The sequence below is a fragment of the Cebidichthys violaceus genome, unplaced genomic scaffold (assembly GCF_023349555.1).
Source record: "Cebidichthys violaceus isolate CVI_PGR_0920_01 unplaced genomic scaffold, fCebVio1.0.p SCAF_21, whole genome shotgun sequence".
NCBI lineage: Eukaryota > Metazoa > Chordata > Actinopteri > Perciformes > Stichaeidae > Cebidichthys > Cebidichthys violaceus.
The window spans coordinates 10,370,628-10,389,063 of NW_027176384.1; the positions used below are offsets into that span (position 1 = coordinate 10,370,628).

Sequence of the window (18,436 nt, forward strand, 5' to 3'; positions counted from 1 at the left end):
AGTCTCCATGTATTCCTTTTTTTGCATTCAGAGCCAATCTTCATTGATGCCCACCTGATACCAGACGGAACAGACCCCAATGATGCCAAATTATATTTTTTCTTCCGTGAGAGGCTGACGGACAACAGTGGAAATACAAAAAATATCCACACCATGGTGGCCAGAGTGTGTCCGGTGAGCGCCTTTGCATGTGCCTAAATAGATGGATCCTGCATGTTTTGTGTATTCGAGTTGCTATGTGCTGCTTTTGTCTGCAGAGTGACATCGGAGGACAGCGGAGTCTGGTGAACAAATGGACCACCTTCCTTAAGGCCAGGATGGTGTGTTCAGTTCTGGAGGACGACGGCACGGAAACTCACTTTGATGAACTGGGTGAGTAACATGAAGGAACAGGAACGCCATTGTGTTGTTTTTTACATGATATATATATATATGGCCTTTATTGGTTGTGTGACTTCCATGCTCCATTTTATTTTCATGGTCCATTAAACAAGTTTAAAACAAACTTTGTGTTTAAGAAAACTCGAGACCATCCTAATTCCCGAAAGCTCTCTATTTTTGTTCCAAGGTTTCCAGCGATTGCTTTCTCCATAAACAATCCATGAAACTTCCTTTGTTTGGTCTGGATTAGGGCTGTAGCCCTTTATCCACTTTCATAACAATTGTTCTGTTGTTTTTGGTTACCTTGTATTGGTTTATGAGCAAATTATTTCAGTCCTCGCTTAGCCTCACCTTTTGAAAAACTACAAACATCAGCTCGCAAAGCTGCTTTTCCATTTAGGTCATCAGACCGGTGAATCTGTCAACATGTGCAGTTATTAATTCATGCATTCATCATTTGTTTTGGCAATCTCACCTGCAGGATGAGGTGATCTGGGATTTAGGGAATTTGTTGAAGGCATTATTAGTATTACACGTGTGCACATATGTGTTTTCCCTTACAGAAAATGTGTTTTTGCTGGAAACCGATCAGCCCAAGGGCCTGTTGGTGTTTGGAGTCTTCACATCCACAAGGTAAGGCCGACGGCGATGAAGCCAAGTGTAACATTCCTGCAGGCCTCAGTGGTTATGTTAATTACTGACTGGATATCAGCGGGAGGGGATGTGCTTGTCAAAGGGCCTGTTGTATAGAAACGTCATATGTCATGTTGCAGAGCAGCCTTTTCAGATGATGAACTATCAGTTACAGCGTTGTGGTGGCTCCAACATATGGCCTTCGTTTTGATGTTATGTCCTCGTGATTGTAAGCAGCAGTGCATCATTATGCTGCAAGAGATATATTCATAGAACACACTGATACAGAATATGTTACATGATACATATTGTTGGACGGAGTAATACTACACAGCAGGATCTTTAGAGTGCAGAGAGAATTTCATTATTGCATTTTCCAGATGGGTGAAACATGAGCCTTGTTTGTCAGGTTTCAGAGAAAACAAGAAGGAACATAGTCACCTTTCTCTTTTTTAATCGTATTGTATGTATGCCGTGTTTAAAATGATCATAAACACTTCAGACCAACCAGTTCCAGTAAAAGTAAAAGAGACAAATACAGTACAACACTACACACATGTTTTGTGATTGTTTGTGCCTTTGTTTTTTCTCTTTGGTTTTGTTGTATTTTTAACCCAGCTTTAAATGCCCTCTTGCCTCCGCATTACAGTCCTTGTCCCTACTAATTCTGATATTATATGTCGGAAGTATTTTCTCAACCCAATTAGGGATATTTAATCAAAATTAAATTCTTAAACTCTCCTACCTCAGTAAATCTTTGACATAAGAAAATTAGAAAGGAAAAGTTCACCCCATGCCGACTAAACCTTTGTGGTAATTGAAGACAACCACACTGAATAAACCGATTTAACGTCTCGCGATTAGCCGAAAGTCACAGTCAGCAGGGTTGCATGGCAAATTAGGAGGTTTAAAGGAATGGTCACTTGATCCAGATCTTGCCACAGGCCCTCGATCCACTTGTTAGCTCAGGATCATAGAAAGGTTACAGTAGAGTATCCTGCCTCAAAGAACACAGCCAAACCAAACAGTGAGGTCCTTGAGGTCTCTTACCTCCATGTTATTCCTTTCTCCGCACTGTGATTCTTTCTCCGTCTCCACTTCACACAATATGCTTCTGTTCTCCTTTTCAACAAAGACTCTTTTATGTGTGAAGAAGTGTGGTTTTAAATGACTTAGCCAAGCCGCATCAGATCAATGAGAGGGATATAGGTGAGCTGTCCCCACCGGAGAGTGGCTTTGGCTCCACCCAGACTCCATAACTTGCACACCCTTAGAAACAGAGATCTTAATAAACAAGTGCAGAATACTTTAGCTGGGTGGGTCTCGAGGTTGTGGGTTCAGTCGTTCCCACTGTTGTGTTTCATTGAAAGTATGCATCTCATTTCCTCAGCTCCGTGTTTAAAGGCTCGGCAGTGTGTGTGTACAACATGGCCGACATCCTCACCGTCTTCAATGGGCCCTTCGCTCACAGAGAGGGGCCCAACTTCCAGTGGGTGGCCTTCCAAGGACGCATCCCTTACCCAAGGCCCGGAACTGTAAGTTCATCTCTGGGTCATTCATTCATTCTATACCACACAAAAAAAAGGAGTAGAAACAAGTCTCGTATTACCAGCCTGTTAGTAAATTTCATAACATTACCAAAAGAAAAAGACAATATAAAACATAAGAAACTGCAACATCCCTGGTACAAATGTATGTAAGAAACAAATAAATACGTAAAATAACAAAGGCCCCAATATAGATCCTTGTGGGACTCCATATCTAACCTTCAAGCAATCAGATCAATTATCATCTGTACATATTGTCTTAATGTTATCTTAATGTGCACATGTATAAACCTTTGTCAATGAGAAACATTACACTCCCGTTTGTTTCTCCAGTGTCCTGGTGGAGCCTTCACACCTGACATTCACACAACAAAGGAGTTCCCAGACGACGTGGTGACCTTTGTACGGAACCACCCAGTCATGTTCAACCCCATCTACCCAGTGGGACGGAGACCTCTGGTGGTACGGACCAACGCTGACTACAAATACACATCAGTGGCAGTGGACCAGGTCATGGCTGCCGACGGAAACTACCAAGTGCTCTTCCTGGGCACAGGTATGAATGTAGACAGGTCTGGCAGATTCTAGCCAAAGTACAGCCAACTTTGGGGGGGGGGGTGAAGCTAGGTGAACTTTTTGTAGAGATCATTTCTTATGGTCACATCATCATCTATATTATGTTTTATATTGTATGTTATCGTTACGCTTAAATACGCTGACAGGAAAATTGAAATTTCATTGATATCCTCCAAAAACTTTTTTTTTTTTTTTTTTTAAGTGAAAAGTTTTGCAGGTAAGGTTAGAAAGGTGCATTTGATTTTGTCATGCAGTCTGACTTGATTTAAAAATGAGAGAGGGAGTTCACTACTTTCGGCCTGGTCTCCTAACAATACCTTTCCCACACAACAAAACTGCATTCTAGATTATGTTTCGAGGAAAACAGATTTTCTCCCAAACTTCATTTGTTTTTGACATATCACCAATACGTCTCTAATCAAAGTCCACATAGGAAGGACATTTGGGTAGATGGATGGGTGGAGGCTGCTTTTCATGTGTTGAAACAAGAAGTCAATGTTTTCTTAAATTACGTAACAAACTTTTACTAAATCTAGCCAAGTATTTTTGTTGCTTTTTTGTTTTGTTCTAATTCAGAACGTTAACCACATGTTTAAAACTGCAACTGTAATCCGGGAGAAAATACATTTCCCTTGAAACTGAATCCAGAATGCATTTTAGAATGATATCCTTGTCCATGTTATGGAGTTGTAACCGGGCTATTATAAGGAAACTAATTTAGCAATAAAACAAAACCTCTCTCGTGATAAGTGAAGTCGTAAGTGAATGATTGTCAGGGGGAGTCCTTTTGCCACGGCTGGAAATCAGAAAATCAGATAACAGAGGGCATAGTACACTGGAACGCGACAGCATGACACAACATGCATTATGAAGAGGTCATAGACAGTGTGATAAGACGAGGTACTTTCGGAGAGGGCTTTCCCCTTGCATGGTTTTATTTTTATGAAATCAGATGAGAAAACCTACAGGTGGGTTTAAGTTAGAAAAATGTAAGACTGATTATAAGATGAAATGTTCCTGAGAGCACAAGTGTAGAATATATATTGTATCTCTGGTTTCTGTTCTCACAAAATGGTGGTTAAACAGAATATTATGTGTGTGCTTGCGCACATAATTATGCGTGCATTCGCGCTCGTGCGTGTCCACTTGTGCACATGTTTGCGTTCAGAAAGCAGCTCTGGGACTCTCTCTCTCTCTCTCTCTCTCTCTCTCTCTCTCTCTCTCTCTCTCTCTCTCTCTCTCACAGCTGCTTGTGTTTATCAGGCAGCCTCTCCATTCTGTTTCTCCTGCATGGATTCCCGAAGAGAGGCCGGAGCTGTCTCACCATATCTGAGCCCCGTAAATGCTGCTTTGTCTCAAGGATGAGGGGAGAGACGCTCTTATCAGGCGTTTCCAGGAGCTGTTACTGTAACTCCTTCCTCCTGCTCCGCTGATCCAACTCCCAGGACAAAAAAGCCTTACTAATGATGGTTGTGTTGAATTTTGCCCCTTTGCGTGGCCCTTGTCCTCCCTTGCGTGGGCTTAAGAGCTTCCATTCTCACCCCTGCAGTTGGTTTTGCTATAAACTGTCCCGTGGCTATCAGGCCTATTTCAAAGGCGAACGTGGGCAAAGGAAAACAGACTTGGAGTTTGTTTGTTTTTCACAAGCGTTGCATTCTAGTTTCACCGTCTGGGCTGAGTAGCCCGTATCTGTTTCACACGGCGGTTTAATGCGTGCGTGTAGTTACAGCTCAAGACATGTCTGCTTTCTGCCCCCAGACAAAGGTGCAGTACAGAAGGTGATTGTGCTGCCAAGCAATCAATCCCTGCATGAAGATCTGATCCTGGAGGAGCTGGAAGTGTTTAAGGTCAGCTGTCTGTTTTTCTCCGCTTTCTTTCATTATGGTCTTACTTTCATCCCCTAAAATCAAAGGCGGAGGGGGGGGTGGGGGCGCCCTTGGCCACAACACAAAGGCCAGGGGCAGACAGACAGAAACAGGGTGGCATTTGGGAGATGGATGTTCTGCAGCGTAGTGCAGCGTAGAGTGATGGGAAACATCCTAACATACTGCGAGAGTCTGTTCGTTGCCCCGAGTGAACCTTCGCACATGCTCTTTTATCTTCTCGAATCGCTAAAAGTGTGATCAACCTGTGATCAGATGTAAAGGCCTCGGCTGCTTTGATCCTCCGCTGCACCATAGCGGTCCATCAGTCGGAGGAGATTTATTCCCAAAATAGTTTTCAAAAAGATACATCTGGCGAAAAGCTGATCCTCGATGGCTGCTAAGACTGTTTTTGGTTTTGTTTTATTAAATAAAAGTCTGATGAGCTGTTCTCTGCCCATTTCCCCAACATGTTTCCAACTATTCCTTTAAGAATTTGATAGAAATAACTGTGCACAATGTCTAAAAGCTCTTAACCCGGTTCTTGTACATGCTGTTTTTTTTTCAGAATCAAGCTCCTGTTACAAACTTGAGAATATCATCAAAAAAAGTAAGCTACTTACCTCATTTATTAAGTGCAGTTTTATTGTTTTAATATGTTTTTCATTGTCTGTGGCTACTATGTAATGCACGAAACAGAACTCTCCTGTGCACGATAAGCCTCCCAAAGGCCAGGAAATAATAAGCCATAATTGTTTCGGCGCTCTGCCTCATTTTCCTGTCAGCCGGCCACTTATGAAGACAAACAGGGCGGCTGATATTTGAACTGTTTACTTTACAGCAACAGCTGTACGTCAGCTCGGAGTTCGGGGTCTCGCAGGTCTCCCTGCACCGCTGTCACGCTTACGGCTCGGCTTGCGCTGACTGCTGCCTCGCCAGAGACCCCTACTGCGCCTGGGACGGGCTCAGCTGCTCACGCTTCTACCCCACCGGCAAAAGGTACGCAAAGATTTACAGCTTCAGGGTTCCTAACTGCGGTTTGGTGCCGTTATTCAGTATCTTTTCAATTTCCTGAGTCGAAGTATCAAGTGTCCATCGAGGACTGTTCTCATGGCAGTGAAGAAAAAAAACTATGCGAGCCTTTAAGCCCCAATACAAGTCTTTTTCTGTGTTAATAAGTGCTGACAGGTGTTGATTAGGGAACCCAGTCATAAAGACAGCTATTCGAAACTTTCACGAGTGTTAAATAAACATCAGCAGAGTTGAATAGTATACAGTATTCCCATTCATTTGCGTTCCCTTTTTTCCCAATGTGCCATGAGAACCTAGTGAGCTTGTGCTTGTGGGTGTCCAACAGACATCCAAAGTAGTATTCATCAGTTATACAACAAATACGAAACCAATCAAGCCACACTGAATGTGGGAAACAGATGATGTGCAACAACATGTTAAACAAGAACAGAAAAGAGCTGCTCACAACTTGTGAGGGCAAAAAGATCACACGACTGGAATCCTTCTGTGAACGCTTCAGTGTAAGTATGTCACTAATTCTGCCTTTTGTTGTTCCCCTCCGTCCGTCTAGACATAACACAGACAATGAGGCATGAGCGCCACCTCGCCTCTAAACCGATACCTCTCTGTTCTCTTTTAAGGACTGCGTCTGCATTGTCTCTTGATAATCCCGTCAGACGCAGGTCAGGTTTGGTTCGGTCGCAGGACGAAAAGAGCGGCCCCTTGTTTTCCTGCAGGACAATGTGTGTGAAATGCGTCAGCTTGTTTACGTGTTTCCTTTCCTCAAGCTGTTCTATATGAGTGTGCACCGCTGAGAGGAATTACAGTCAGATTCTCCTCATATTGTTTTCTCACTGACAGCTACTTCCACAGTTGTAATGAGACGAACATGTGAGGAGGAAGGTTGTGTATTCATTCTGTATTTAGCTGTAGTGTATTTATACTCACTGCTATTTTCCTTTCCTTTTTTTTTTTTTTTTTTTTTTTTTTTTAGGAGAAGCAGAAGGCAGGACATTATGCATGGCAATCCACTCACTCAATGCAGAGGATTCAATCTAAAAGGTAATTAAAGCTGCACTGATCAATATTTTTGTATTAACAAAGGATCAAATGGCCGTGTTATGTGGAAGGTGTCGCTCATTGGGACAAAACCACATAGCATTTGTTTTTTCCCTCAGCTTAGCCTCTTTTAGCTCTTTGTTAAGATCTCACGGCCCACAAATTACACCGTCGTCAATCTCACAACAGCAGGCGGTTGTTCGGCTCTGATAAACCCACCCTGAGCTACCTGCCCGGCACCAGACAAAAATAGAAAAGTAGCTGACAAAAAAAAAAAGCAGGTATAAAGGCAGATATTTTCCTCAGGAGGCGAAAACCAAAACACTTTCATCCGGTGGACCGAAACATCAAATGAACGCCGATGCCGCTACGTGTAAGCAGGATAAGATGAGAAATGTACAAGGTGATAAAATGTCAATGTTGTGTTTTCAGCTTGTTTTTCCATTTTAAGTGTCCAAAAAAAACCAAAAGCATGCAGCAGTATGCATTTAAATATTTACCTATGCTATGTATTCATAAAGGGACATTTGTCAAATCAATTAATCTACTTCCCCAATTGATTCACATTTACACAGACGTTGACATATTAACTGTCGTCGTCAAAATAAATCCACATTTGATGGCAACCAAATACAACCAAAACAAAAGCGATTGTGCTTGTTTTCGTCGGAGCAGTAGCTGCAGCTACTCTTTGTTTTTGTGAGCCCAGGTGCTGCTCAACATCCATCACGAAAATTCACCCAGTAGTACTGGCAGGCTTTTCTTTAATGAGAGGAGAGGATTCGCTCCCCAGAGTGTCCCATTTCCGTGAACAGTTTACATCTCTAAATTAAAACAAGCTTGGGGAACCAGCCATACGGCCATTACCGCTAATTAGTCACAACCCTGTCATACATCCAGCTGAGTGATGAACCATTTAGCTGCAACAACAAAAACTACACGGTAAATGAGACGAAACTGAGTTGCTTCCGATGCATTGGCGGAGATTTTGTCAGGCTGTAGAAACTGAGAAAGTCTGGGTGGGGGATCGGTCGGTCGTGCTGCAGGTGTCCCACTAAGCTCTGTGTCAACATTTCCCTCTCACAGTTGGGACTTGAGACAGATTTGAGTCCATCTGTGGGGTTTGTGTCTGTCAGCAAGTGACGTCTGACGTGACTCCCCTGACTCTCTCTCTCTCTCTCTCTTTCTCTCTCTGTGTGTGTGTGTGTGTGTGTGTGTGTGTGTGTGTGTGTGTGTGTGTGTGTGTGTGTGTGTGTGTGTGTGCGCATTAGCCTACAGAAACGCAGTGGAGATGACGCAGTACGGCGTGAAAAACAACACCACCTTCCTGGAGTGCCTTCCCAAGTCTCCTCAGGCGTCCATTCGCTGGCTCATTCACAGGGACAATGACAGGAGGAAAGAGGTCAGTTTGACATTTAGAGAGGTCAAAAGTCAACATCACAAGCGCGTATGCAACAAGTTGACGTGACACGATAAAAATCTCTTTGAGAGACGACTGATTAAAGGACCTTTTCTTGCTCCGGTGTTTCGGTCACATTGTTAAACATGGATTATGAAACATGTCATAGCAATCAGATGAGCTCACGCGCTTGTATCGCCTGAGGAGTGACACGGCGAACACGGAGCATCGTAATGAGCGGCGATACAGATCAAACATGATGTGGACCTTGACTAATGGCTGGATTCTCAGCGGTGCAGCGTTTTGCAAATATTTGACACCCCTTTAACCCCTTGAAAGGCTGTGAAAGATTAAATAATGCTGGGCAAGAGTGCGTCCGCATGGAAAATCTTTTATGGATTAAGCTCTCACCTCTGCGGAGTTGACTCAGACTAATGGCCGTTTTATAGCCATTTCCCCATGAGAATAAAAGTTGGCCTTGAAATAAATCACTTTAGTTTCATGGTGTGTAATCATTGGAGTCTTTTCCAAACTAAAGCCGAGCTGGTTTTCAAGTAGTCAGTGGAAAAGGAATAAAGTGTCGCATTTAGAGTGTCGGCATCAGTTTAGTCTCGTTATTTTCAGATTGATGGCGACGAAGGAGGTTCGTTCAGCACCTCCACGTTAACTGCCATTTCAATTTCTTTCAGTATTTCAACTATTTGGAATGAGTCATCTGCAAATTTTCCAATCAAGTTTTTCCAGAAAATGTATCAAAATCCAGAGTCCATCATTCCTTTATTCCAATCAACATCAAATGTAACAATACTGGAGGGATGAGCACCATTACTGCAAAAAATATTCCTTCAAATCTCTGAAAGGGCATAGCGTAATGAGATAGATATATATTTGTTCATAATATTTGTTTTTAACGCACTGATATTGGATCGGTACTTGGTATTGGAATTGGTATCGGAAAGGGAAAAATGGTATCGAACATCTCCACTACAAACCATGGGGTTATTATGACAGAGCCTAATTGTGCTAACCGCAGGTGAAGCTGAGCGACCGCGTCGTCTCCACGGAGCACGGCCTCCTCATCCGCTCCGTCCAGCTGTCCGACCAGGGCCTCTACTACTGCCTGACCACGGAGAACAGCTTCAAACGCACCGTCGCCAAGATCCGCCTGCGGGTGCTGAGCGAGGCCATGGTGAGCGTGCTGACGGACAAACAGCAGTCGCCGTGGGCCTGGGCCAGCTCGTTGCACCCCAAGACCCTGTTGTCAGCCTTCAGTCCAGCAGAGAGCCTGGCTGTGCAGCAGTACTGCAAAGAGAGGAAGCAGCTCCAGAACCTCCAGCAGAAGCAGCAGCAGCAGCCTCAGCCACCTGGACCTCTCAGGGGGGACCTGGCCAAACTGAAGCCCCTGCTGGACCGGAGGAAGAGCCGCAACCGGCGCAATCACCTCCCAGAGGTCTGACACAGGGAGGTGCAGAAAGTGACACAAACACCTCCCTCTGTTTCCCCGACTCAGACCTTCATTTTTCCAACTCTCATCTCAAACCGCAGAGCTGCACTGTGAGGTGGGTGTGGGGAGTTGTTATTCGGCAATATCTCTTTTTCTTGCATGAGGTACTGTGACCAGATGGCTGTGACATCCACTAATACACACCCACAGGCACCCACGAGCAATTCATTTGCTGTCGCAGTCGCAACACAGACTGAGGTGGCCCTGTTGTGAGTGGCACTGATAAACTGCGGTCTGAGCTGATATTGCTTACGACGATACACCTTGAGACGCAGCTGTGGCCGATGATCTTATCATATTTTCGATATTAGAGGGGAGACTAGACTGGCCGGATATTAGCTCACAATGGAATTGTTTCTTTGTTCACAAAAAGAGGAGGTAATTTGAATTGAACATAGTAAATTGAGAAGATTGAAAAGGGGGCAGAAGGGAGACAGATGCATGCTTGAGAGTGAGCGCCTTCTCAAAGTATAATATTAGTATTTTATTAGATTCTACTCACATTTCTGTGTTTACTTTAAACTAACAAATATGTCTCTGTTCAGTGAAATGACTGAAATGGCTCCGTGGGCAAACATAGGGTAATAAAAAGTAGCACAGTTCATAATACTCAGTATTCAGTACTATAATAGCACAGTTCATACAAAGCACAGATGGCAAGTGGTTCCAATAAAAAGTGTTACATTACAGCTCTGTGTAAGTTAAAAAATGAATTAGTTCAAAGGCCAAACTTAACATCCTGATGCTACCCAAACAGAACTAGTGTTAAAATACAGAGTAGCATACACAATTCTGCGTGATCTCTCCTGTATTTGTTCCTGTTACTCAGACGAACATGTACGAGAATCTGCCTCACTGTAATTCAGCTGCATATTGCATATCATACTTTCTAGCACAGAAGCATGTTTATAGAAATGCATCAGTAATGTAGAGGTATCTTCATTCTGGCCTGGATTTGAGTAACGAGCAGATTTGCATATTTTAGTTCCACAGCATAGTTTGCATCTTAAAGTAGATGCTGACAATATTCTTTCCACATCATCTACAGCAAAGTGGACAGTTTTAATTCAGAAATAGTAATTAATTGACTTCTGTGAATAGACTTTTTTTTTTTTTCAGAGACGTAGTTAATGTAGATAGAGATTAATCGTTGCTTGTGTACATAGTATATTTTCTTTGTTTCATCCTTTTAATTTAATGTTGTGCAGATGTTTGTGAAAATGTGTACATAATTTCAACATGATTCACCAGCTATGACTGTATCTGCAAATTGCAGAGACATACAGTGTTATTTTCATTTTGAGAAAAGACTTCTAGTTGTACCCTCTAAACAGATCTCTGCTCCACGTTTAATAAAGCTGTGCGACCGGCATCATGTCAACTTCAACTCGGTGTAACTTCAGTGTTATGAATCATATGTATTTCTATTTATTAATGTCGTGGTAGCCTGAATAAATCTGTTCCGATGAATCTCAATATTACAGAAAGATCGTTCCTTTTATTGTCAGATATTTTTATTAGTATAATTTCTCAAAATGTGAACTTAATATTTCTGTTACCGCCCACTTTATCATCCCTCTGTCCTCTAAAGAGATTCTTTGATCTACTATGGTCGCATTTTATATATTGCTTTAAAGGAACACGCTGTCTTCACACGATTTTGGGAAATAAACGTATTTGCCTACTGGCAGAGAGTTCGGTGAAAAGACCGATACCGCTCATGTCTATACTGTAAATATGAAGCCACACCACCGGCTGGTTAGCTTAGCTTAGCACAAAGACTAGAAACCGCTACCCTGGCTCTGTCTGAAGGTAACCAATCACCGTTCAGAAAGGGATCGTCTGCTCTAACTCCTGACAAAAAAGTGACTGAGTGTATTTATTCCTTAAAACATTATCACATGAAGACATTTGGAAGATGAATGGGTATGATACTACGCAGACATTTAAGAACTTTTCAAACAAAAACTGTCCTAAATTTTAAAAAATCTGTGCACTCAAGGAAGAGGTGTCCATTTGCATCCCAATAAACCCTGTGGTATATGTGTGACATGTAAGATTCGGACCATAACAGTAGAATTAAAGTCGCCCAGGAGGCTGCAGAGGGTCATTGAAAACCCATAAAAACCAAAGAGAGGCCTCCTGCTGGGCAGAAATACTGCTTTCTCAACAATCAAACCCAAGTACCATTCAAAAGCCCCGTATAATCATCCGCCAGCCCATTCTATTACTCTTTTTGATTTAAAAAGGAAACCAAGTTTGCTGCAGCGTGAACAATGCAGAGGTTTGTTTCAGCAGTTTGGGCCGAGGGGATTGTCCACCAATTTTGATAGACTGTGTTGCCGGGTTGGAACAATAGAATAATAGGAATAGAACACCCAATGAGAAAACTCCCTTTCAACTTTTATTCATTTTTAAGACACCGGTTCAGCAAAGAATACAACCATTTGCGAAAGATTAGATTCATGTACGTTTCTTTTATAGGATGTCAAACAAACCCATCTCTCCTCTGTGTGGATTAATAACCTGATGGTTAAGAGGATTCTCAGTCTGCTCTCTCTCTCTCTAAAGATCCCTAATTCAGTTAATGTTACAGTGTTTGCGATTGAAATAATGCTTATCAAAGCTCTTGAGCTTCACAAAATCACAGTCTTCCTCCCCCTGGGATCAAAGGAAGTATGATATTATAAATAACACTGAAATTACAAAAAAGTGCAACTCTATATCAAAAGGTTTGATGTCCCGTAGCAGCTTAAATGCACTTTGCTCTGCAGCTCACACACGACGAATGCTGCTGCGTCATCCGTTCACACGAGCTTGACTTGGTCATGGTTCCTCTTCACCATACAGTAGGAGATGGAACACACTGCGAAGATGGCCACACCTGAGCCCAGCAGGGCTTTCCATATTATCTCCAACATCTCGATACGGGACACCAGCTCCTCCTTAATCTTGTCCGCCGTTTCGTCATCCAACGAAGCAGTCTGGTGACATGGATGGAGACAGAGAAAGAGAGAGAGTGACTGATTATCATGCATCCCAAAAAACTAACAGACTCCACACTTCATGACTGCAGGGCTCCGCTTTTTATCTCACCTCGTTCATCCAAACAAGAGGGAATATGGTATAATCCTTGACTTTCTTAAGCACCCTGCAGGGAAAGAGTTCATTACTTGGTATTCAGTGCGGCACGATGTCTCAAACTTTTTGCCTTCATTTGACATGACAGAAGAGACGCAGACAGGAGAGAGAGAGAGAGAGAGAGAGAGAGAGAGAGAGAGAGAGAGAGAGAGAGAGAGAGAGAGAGACGACATGCAAACTCAATTTACCGCTCACCAGTTTTCTCTTTCTTTCCGAGCATTACACGAAAAGATGGATGTGACGGGCATTGTAGTTTTGGTATAAACATTGAGTGAGGGACACACTATTAATATCTGTTTGTAAATATGAAGCCACAGTCAGTAGGAAGTTAACTTAGCAGTTAGCTTAACAGCCCATACGAAGCCAAAAATAGTTTATCATAAAACCCCAATGTATCATTCCACAAAAATGTGTATGAACTATGCAAACTATATATAGCGTGTTAATTTAACGGAGCTGGTTGACAGATTTTATCACCTTTGAACAAGGTGCCCCCCCCCCTCTCTGTCTTTATGCTAAGCTACGCTAACTAGCTTGTGGCTGTAGCTTCACATTTTCCATACAGACATGAGTGGTCTCACTCTTCTTAATCTAACTCTCATCAAAAAAGAGAATACACATATTCCCCACAAACCTTTTCCTTTTGAAAAAGGTGAAGCAGAACTTACGTGATGACATTTGATGGTCCGTACATCATATTCACTTGAATTCTCTTGGCAAACCTCAAGGTGAACCCGGTTGTCTAGTAGAATAAATACCACACAAAAAGAATAGCATCAGAGTTGCTGCCCCCTAGAAGTCACAAATCACAAAGATAAAAAGCTCTTACAGGTTCCACGTCCAGGAAGGTGAAGTGGTGCTCCTCACTGGGATTGAGGCCCTTTACGCTATCTCGTAGGGACGGACTGCCATGGAGGAAGTGGGGCAGAGAGATGTAGATGGGTCTGTCTGTTCAGATGGCAAAGAAACAGACAATTCAAAAATACCACGCTGCTGAGCAGAACGATAGAACGGCAGCAGAAAGTTCTGGCCTGCATTGATTATGTTGAGCTCAACGAAACAAATGCAAACTGACCATCTTGACAGGTGCTGATGTCCAGGACTCCAGCCAGGGTGCAATTCTTGGTGGTCTTTAAGTTTCTGCAGAAACATCTGTTGTCTGGGTTGACCGTTGGGGAGGCCAGGGTGTTTGGCTGGAGGACGTAGCGATACACTTCAATCCCTTTCAGATCAATGCTCTCCTCAAAGCCAGCTGACACAGACCTGAAAAAACAAGGAGATCAGTTCAAAAGTCTTCCAGACACTGAATGTACCGTTAATCCCTAGTGCAACTTATTGCAGCCTCCACTACATGACTGTGGTTTTGGTATTGGAAGGCTCTGACCTCTAGTGGTTACTGAGAGGAAAGTCCAAATGGCTGCAGTTTTTAAATCAAGATGTTAAATCTCCCGTCGATGACATGCCCGACATAGCACAGCTGTCGGACTGCATCAGATGACATTGATCCCACAAAATGAAACCCTTCCTCACCTGCAGATGTCTGATGAGAAGAAATAGAGCGGCGCCTTCTTGTCCACGAAGGGAGGGAATGAGGAAGCATCTGAGAAAGAGGGAAGAAATGAGGTCAGAGAGGTGACTCATCTGCATGGAGAGCTGAAGCAGTCGAAGTTATAAGGAGGGCTGCGTGAGCCACACCTGTCCCGTTGATCATGTCACAGTATTTGTCGTCCCAGAAACGAAGGCTCCTGTTGAACAAAATTCAATTTGTCAGACAAACTATTTGATTTAAAAGCCTAAAAGATTACAGTCAAAAAAAGAAAAGCTGAATTCTCACTTCAGAATCCGTACAATTTGATTAACCTGATTTGATTAAACGGCCTAAAATATCCCAATTTTTTTTTCAAACTGGCTTCTTGTCAAAATGTAGCACCTGATTTAAAAAGATCAAGGCCTCAAAACCAGACTCAATACCTTCTTCACTTTGTTCACAATCAGACTCACCTTTCTCCTCGCCATCTGTCAATTATCCCCACTTTGGAGATGTCGTCCTGTCCAGTGTAGACATTGAAGACGCCTTCATATGTTCCATTGTACTAGGGAAAACACATTTGATTCAATATATTAATAAAAATTGTGTGTTACTGGGTAGATTTAGTCTATTCTGTGTTTTTTTTTATGTGTAAGCGTAAGGCTGCAATATCTGTTTACTTACAGGGGAAAATATGCCCAGCGTTCCATTCAACATGGGGTCGGTGTAACCCCACAGCAATTCGTTGACTGTACGGTACTGGAACAAGGAGGAGTTGCTTGTATTTATCCGTTTCTCAAGCATAGAATGAAGCACTGTTGGAACCAGTGAGTAAGCTGCCTAAAAAAAGAAAAATCAATCTTTATATCTTGAAAATGATCACTAATGGTGTCAATTATAAAAGGCAACAGTATGGTTCCATCTTGATACACGAGCAAAACTGCTGTGCACACAACTGCTGCGGTTGCCTCTGGAGATGAGCCATACGATAACCCTCTTTTATGACTGTTATACAGCCTATTGTTCGTGCTCACGCCCGTCATTTGAGCCTTATCAAAGTTTGAAGAGAAAGCGCTGTACCCATTATCAAACCATTTTAAAATTATGACTTCCCAGTTGTTCACAACAACAGCATCTTTGCACCAATGTTAATGTTCGCTTCGGGTCTTCTTACACCGCCAGTCACCATTGAGCTGGGTATCAAACCTTGTTTTTGGTACAATATTTTAATACCAAAAACTGTCACATACCAATAATTGTTCAGATTTGTACGCTTTAGATTTTTTTGTGATAAGGTGACTGACTTTAATCACAATTCTTTACATTCTCGCTTGTGTTTGGACAACAGATTCTGGTATTTTTCAACCTGGTTCTTTTTCTTGTAATTATCATTGTGTCTGTGGGTCATGCTATATTTGCAGTTGCCACCTCCATTGTTGAAAACACGGACTCCTGTATAGCAGCGTCTATTACGCCAAGCGTCATCCGCATTCAGAGGCTTTTTAAAGGTGCTTTATAAGAGATTTGGAGCAATTCTATTGCCTCTAAACGTGGCTACGGCTGAGCCGGCAGCTTGCAGCTAACAGTGCTAACAGCATTAACAGTGCAAACAATGGCAAACGTGCTGACAGAGCTAACAGTAATTTCAGATATTAGCATGCTGTATTATCTATTGGAGCTAACTGGGGCAACCTGTTGGCTAACCAAGCTAGCTGGCTATTCATGAAAAACATTCTTGGAGTGGTCAAAGTAAATTAGCCTGCGGCATTAGATATTGTAGCCTGGCTAACTTCCTAGCTAGCTGCCTATTCATCTAGTGTGTTATGCTGTGTGTCGCCGAGAGAGTAAAACCTGGGTTGAAAAATACTTAATTTTTATTCAACATTTCAATAGTTTTGTAGAAAAACATGTTAATATTTCTCAGTTTAAGTATTGAAAACAGTATTTGCGTCAGCACGGAAACTCAGATATTGCCTCAACACTGTTAAAGTGCAGAGTTACTCTAAACCTTAAACTCCCCCAGCCATTTCATTTTATTTTATTTCCTTCTGAAACAACTTTTTATGATATTGTGCACTGTTTACCAACCTGGGGGTCCGGACCCTTCATGTAAATTCTGAGTGGGCACAGATTAACAGGATCGAAAGAGGAAACATACTGCTTTTCTTTTATAGTATGTGCCAAAATATTCTCTCATCCTTGTTTTCTTGTGAAATTCTGGATAGCTTTCAGTCCTAGGCTATAAAAAAAAGCATTCAAAGGAACAACCTGGGAAGCCACTCAACCTATCAGAGAGGGTCACTCGCCAAAAAGCAACCCACCACAGGCCGGCACAGCTTGATTTGGAACAGCTTGTCCTGGCCTTGGAACAGAGGTACCGTAACTATTAACAGCAGAGCTGAGTCGAGTCAGGAATCACCGCACAGCGAGGTGACACTCACTTACAGCCACAGCCAGGTTGAGAGAGGTGACTTTGTCCTCCTCCGATCCCACTGACATGGATGGGTCAAAGATGGCGCCCACGGGCAGCAGGAAGGAGACAGTTTTATTGGAGTTAAAAGTGATATTATCTTTGGGAAGATATCTTGTCCTGAAAGGGGAAGAAGGTCTTACTTAGATATTCAGCTTTGTTAGAGGAGACATTTGTTTCTATACTGTACATCCTTAAGCCTTTTATCAAAATGTTATAAAAGAGGTCAACAAATCAACCTTACTTGTATGTGTAAGGTCCTTTTTCCATCACCACTGGAGTTGCTCCGTTCTGCAAAATCTCCTGGGCGTTTTGCACGTCAAAGAACCAGAACTGCCTGTACACTATTCCTCCTGTAGCAACCCAGTTGTTATAAGCTGTCGTTCCAGGCTGAATGACGGCTTCCTAAACCCCCGAAGACAAACAGACAGTCTATTTTTAACAAACCTCAAGACTGCCAGCAGGCCAGCTGCCCCCACTGATACATAAAACGGGTGGATGCTCTGTTTTTAAAAAGAAAAAGGTCTAAACTGCAAAAATTGTCTCTACAGTCTCTTATTAAAATCACAGACGCTGATCTTTTAAAGGATGAAAACAGACTTTGCTTTCTGCACAGCTTCTTGTTTACCATTTGAAGCAGCTTTCCGAAACACACGCCTCTTCCCTCTCATTTCTCCTGATTCACCTTGATCTCCGCGTACACACACACACACACACACACACACTAACGCATTCACACACACTTGTCAATCCCCTATTCTCCAACCCCCCTGGGTGAAACTTGGCAACATACCTTCTCCACTGTCCCCTGAATGATGCTGTTCCCCAGTGGGATAAGGACACCACCCAGGATGGCTACCGCCGCCCCAAACACAGCTCCGGCTATCAGCCCGCACCTCCTATTACAGCAGCCCATGGTGGTGTGCGCTTCCTTTCGTCACTCTGTGCGTCCGTCTGTCTGCCTTGCAGCCTGTTCTCCTTCTGTCTCTGTGTTGGTGGTGGGCGCTAGTATGTGCAGCTTGTCTGTGTTTGTGTCCCGGCAGCAGCAGCAGCAGCAGCAGCACCACCAGCAGCAGTGGCACAGACGGATTGTAACATCAGATGAGCTGACGAAGCAGCCGAGGCCAGGTAAAGGCACAGACACCTCTGGCATCCACCCATGCACCTCCTAGAAGTGAACTTACATAACGACAATCGAGGTTCGAGGTTCAGATGAGAGTTGTAAGTTGTATCAGGGATCTCAGCAGGCGATATCTCAGCAGGTGATAACGGGCTGGGGAGAAAGGTTGAAAGAGGAGTTGGTGCACACGCATAGGTCGGGCATG

The 18,436-nt window shown here is 43.0% G+C and overlaps 2 protein-coding genes across 2 annotated transcripts in view; one reads left to right on the forward strand and one right to left on the reverse strand.

The window, feature by feature from the left end:
- Nucleotides 1-11,448, forward strand: part of sema3c (sema domain, immunoglobulin domain (Ig), short basic domain, secreted, (semaphorin) 3C) — a 37,609-nt gene extending 26,161 nt beyond the window's left edge. The window contains exons 8-18 of the mRNA XM_068717288.1: nt 32-174; nt 258-372; nt 945-1,014; nt 2,405-2,549; nt 2,895-3,117; nt 4,896-4,984; nt 5,568-5,609; nt 5,841-5,998; nt 7,005-7,072; nt 8,341-8,471; nt 9,502-11,448. Of these exons, the coding sequence (XP_068573389.1) occupies nt 32-174; nt 258-372; nt 945-1,014; nt 2,405-2,549; nt 2,895-3,117; nt 4,896-4,984; nt 5,568-5,609; nt 5,841-5,998; nt 7,005-7,072; nt 8,341-8,471; nt 9,502-9,924 (1,607 nt within the window). The 3' untranslated portion in view covers nt 9,925-11,448. The remainder of the gene's footprint in view (nt 1-31; nt 175-257; nt 373-944; nt 1,015-2,404; nt 2,550-2,894; nt 3,118-4,895; nt 4,985-5,567; nt 5,610-5,840; nt 5,999-7,004; nt 7,073-8,340; nt 8,472-9,501) is intronic.
- A 915-nt stretch (nt 11,449-12,363) lies between these two features.
- On the reverse strand, nt 12,364-18,266 carry cd36 (CD36 molecule (CD36 blood group)). The gene is made up of 12 exons (XM_068717289.1): nt 17,905-18,266; nt 17,356-17,516; nt 17,087-17,231; nt 15,326-15,481; nt 15,115-15,206; nt 14,809-14,858; nt 14,644-14,713; nt 14,189-14,376; nt 13,943-14,061; nt 13,782-13,855; nt 13,069-13,123; nt 12,364-12,956 (listed from the first exon to the last, which is right to left on the reverse strand). Exons 1-12 carry the CDS (start codon nt 18,025-18,027, stop codon nt 12,780-12,782), a joined length of 1,410 nt encoding a protein of 469 aa, XP_068573390.1. The 5' UTR covers nt 18,028-18,266; the 3' UTR covers nt 12,364-12,779.
- Between the last annotated feature and the right edge of the window lie 170 nt (nt 18,267-18,436).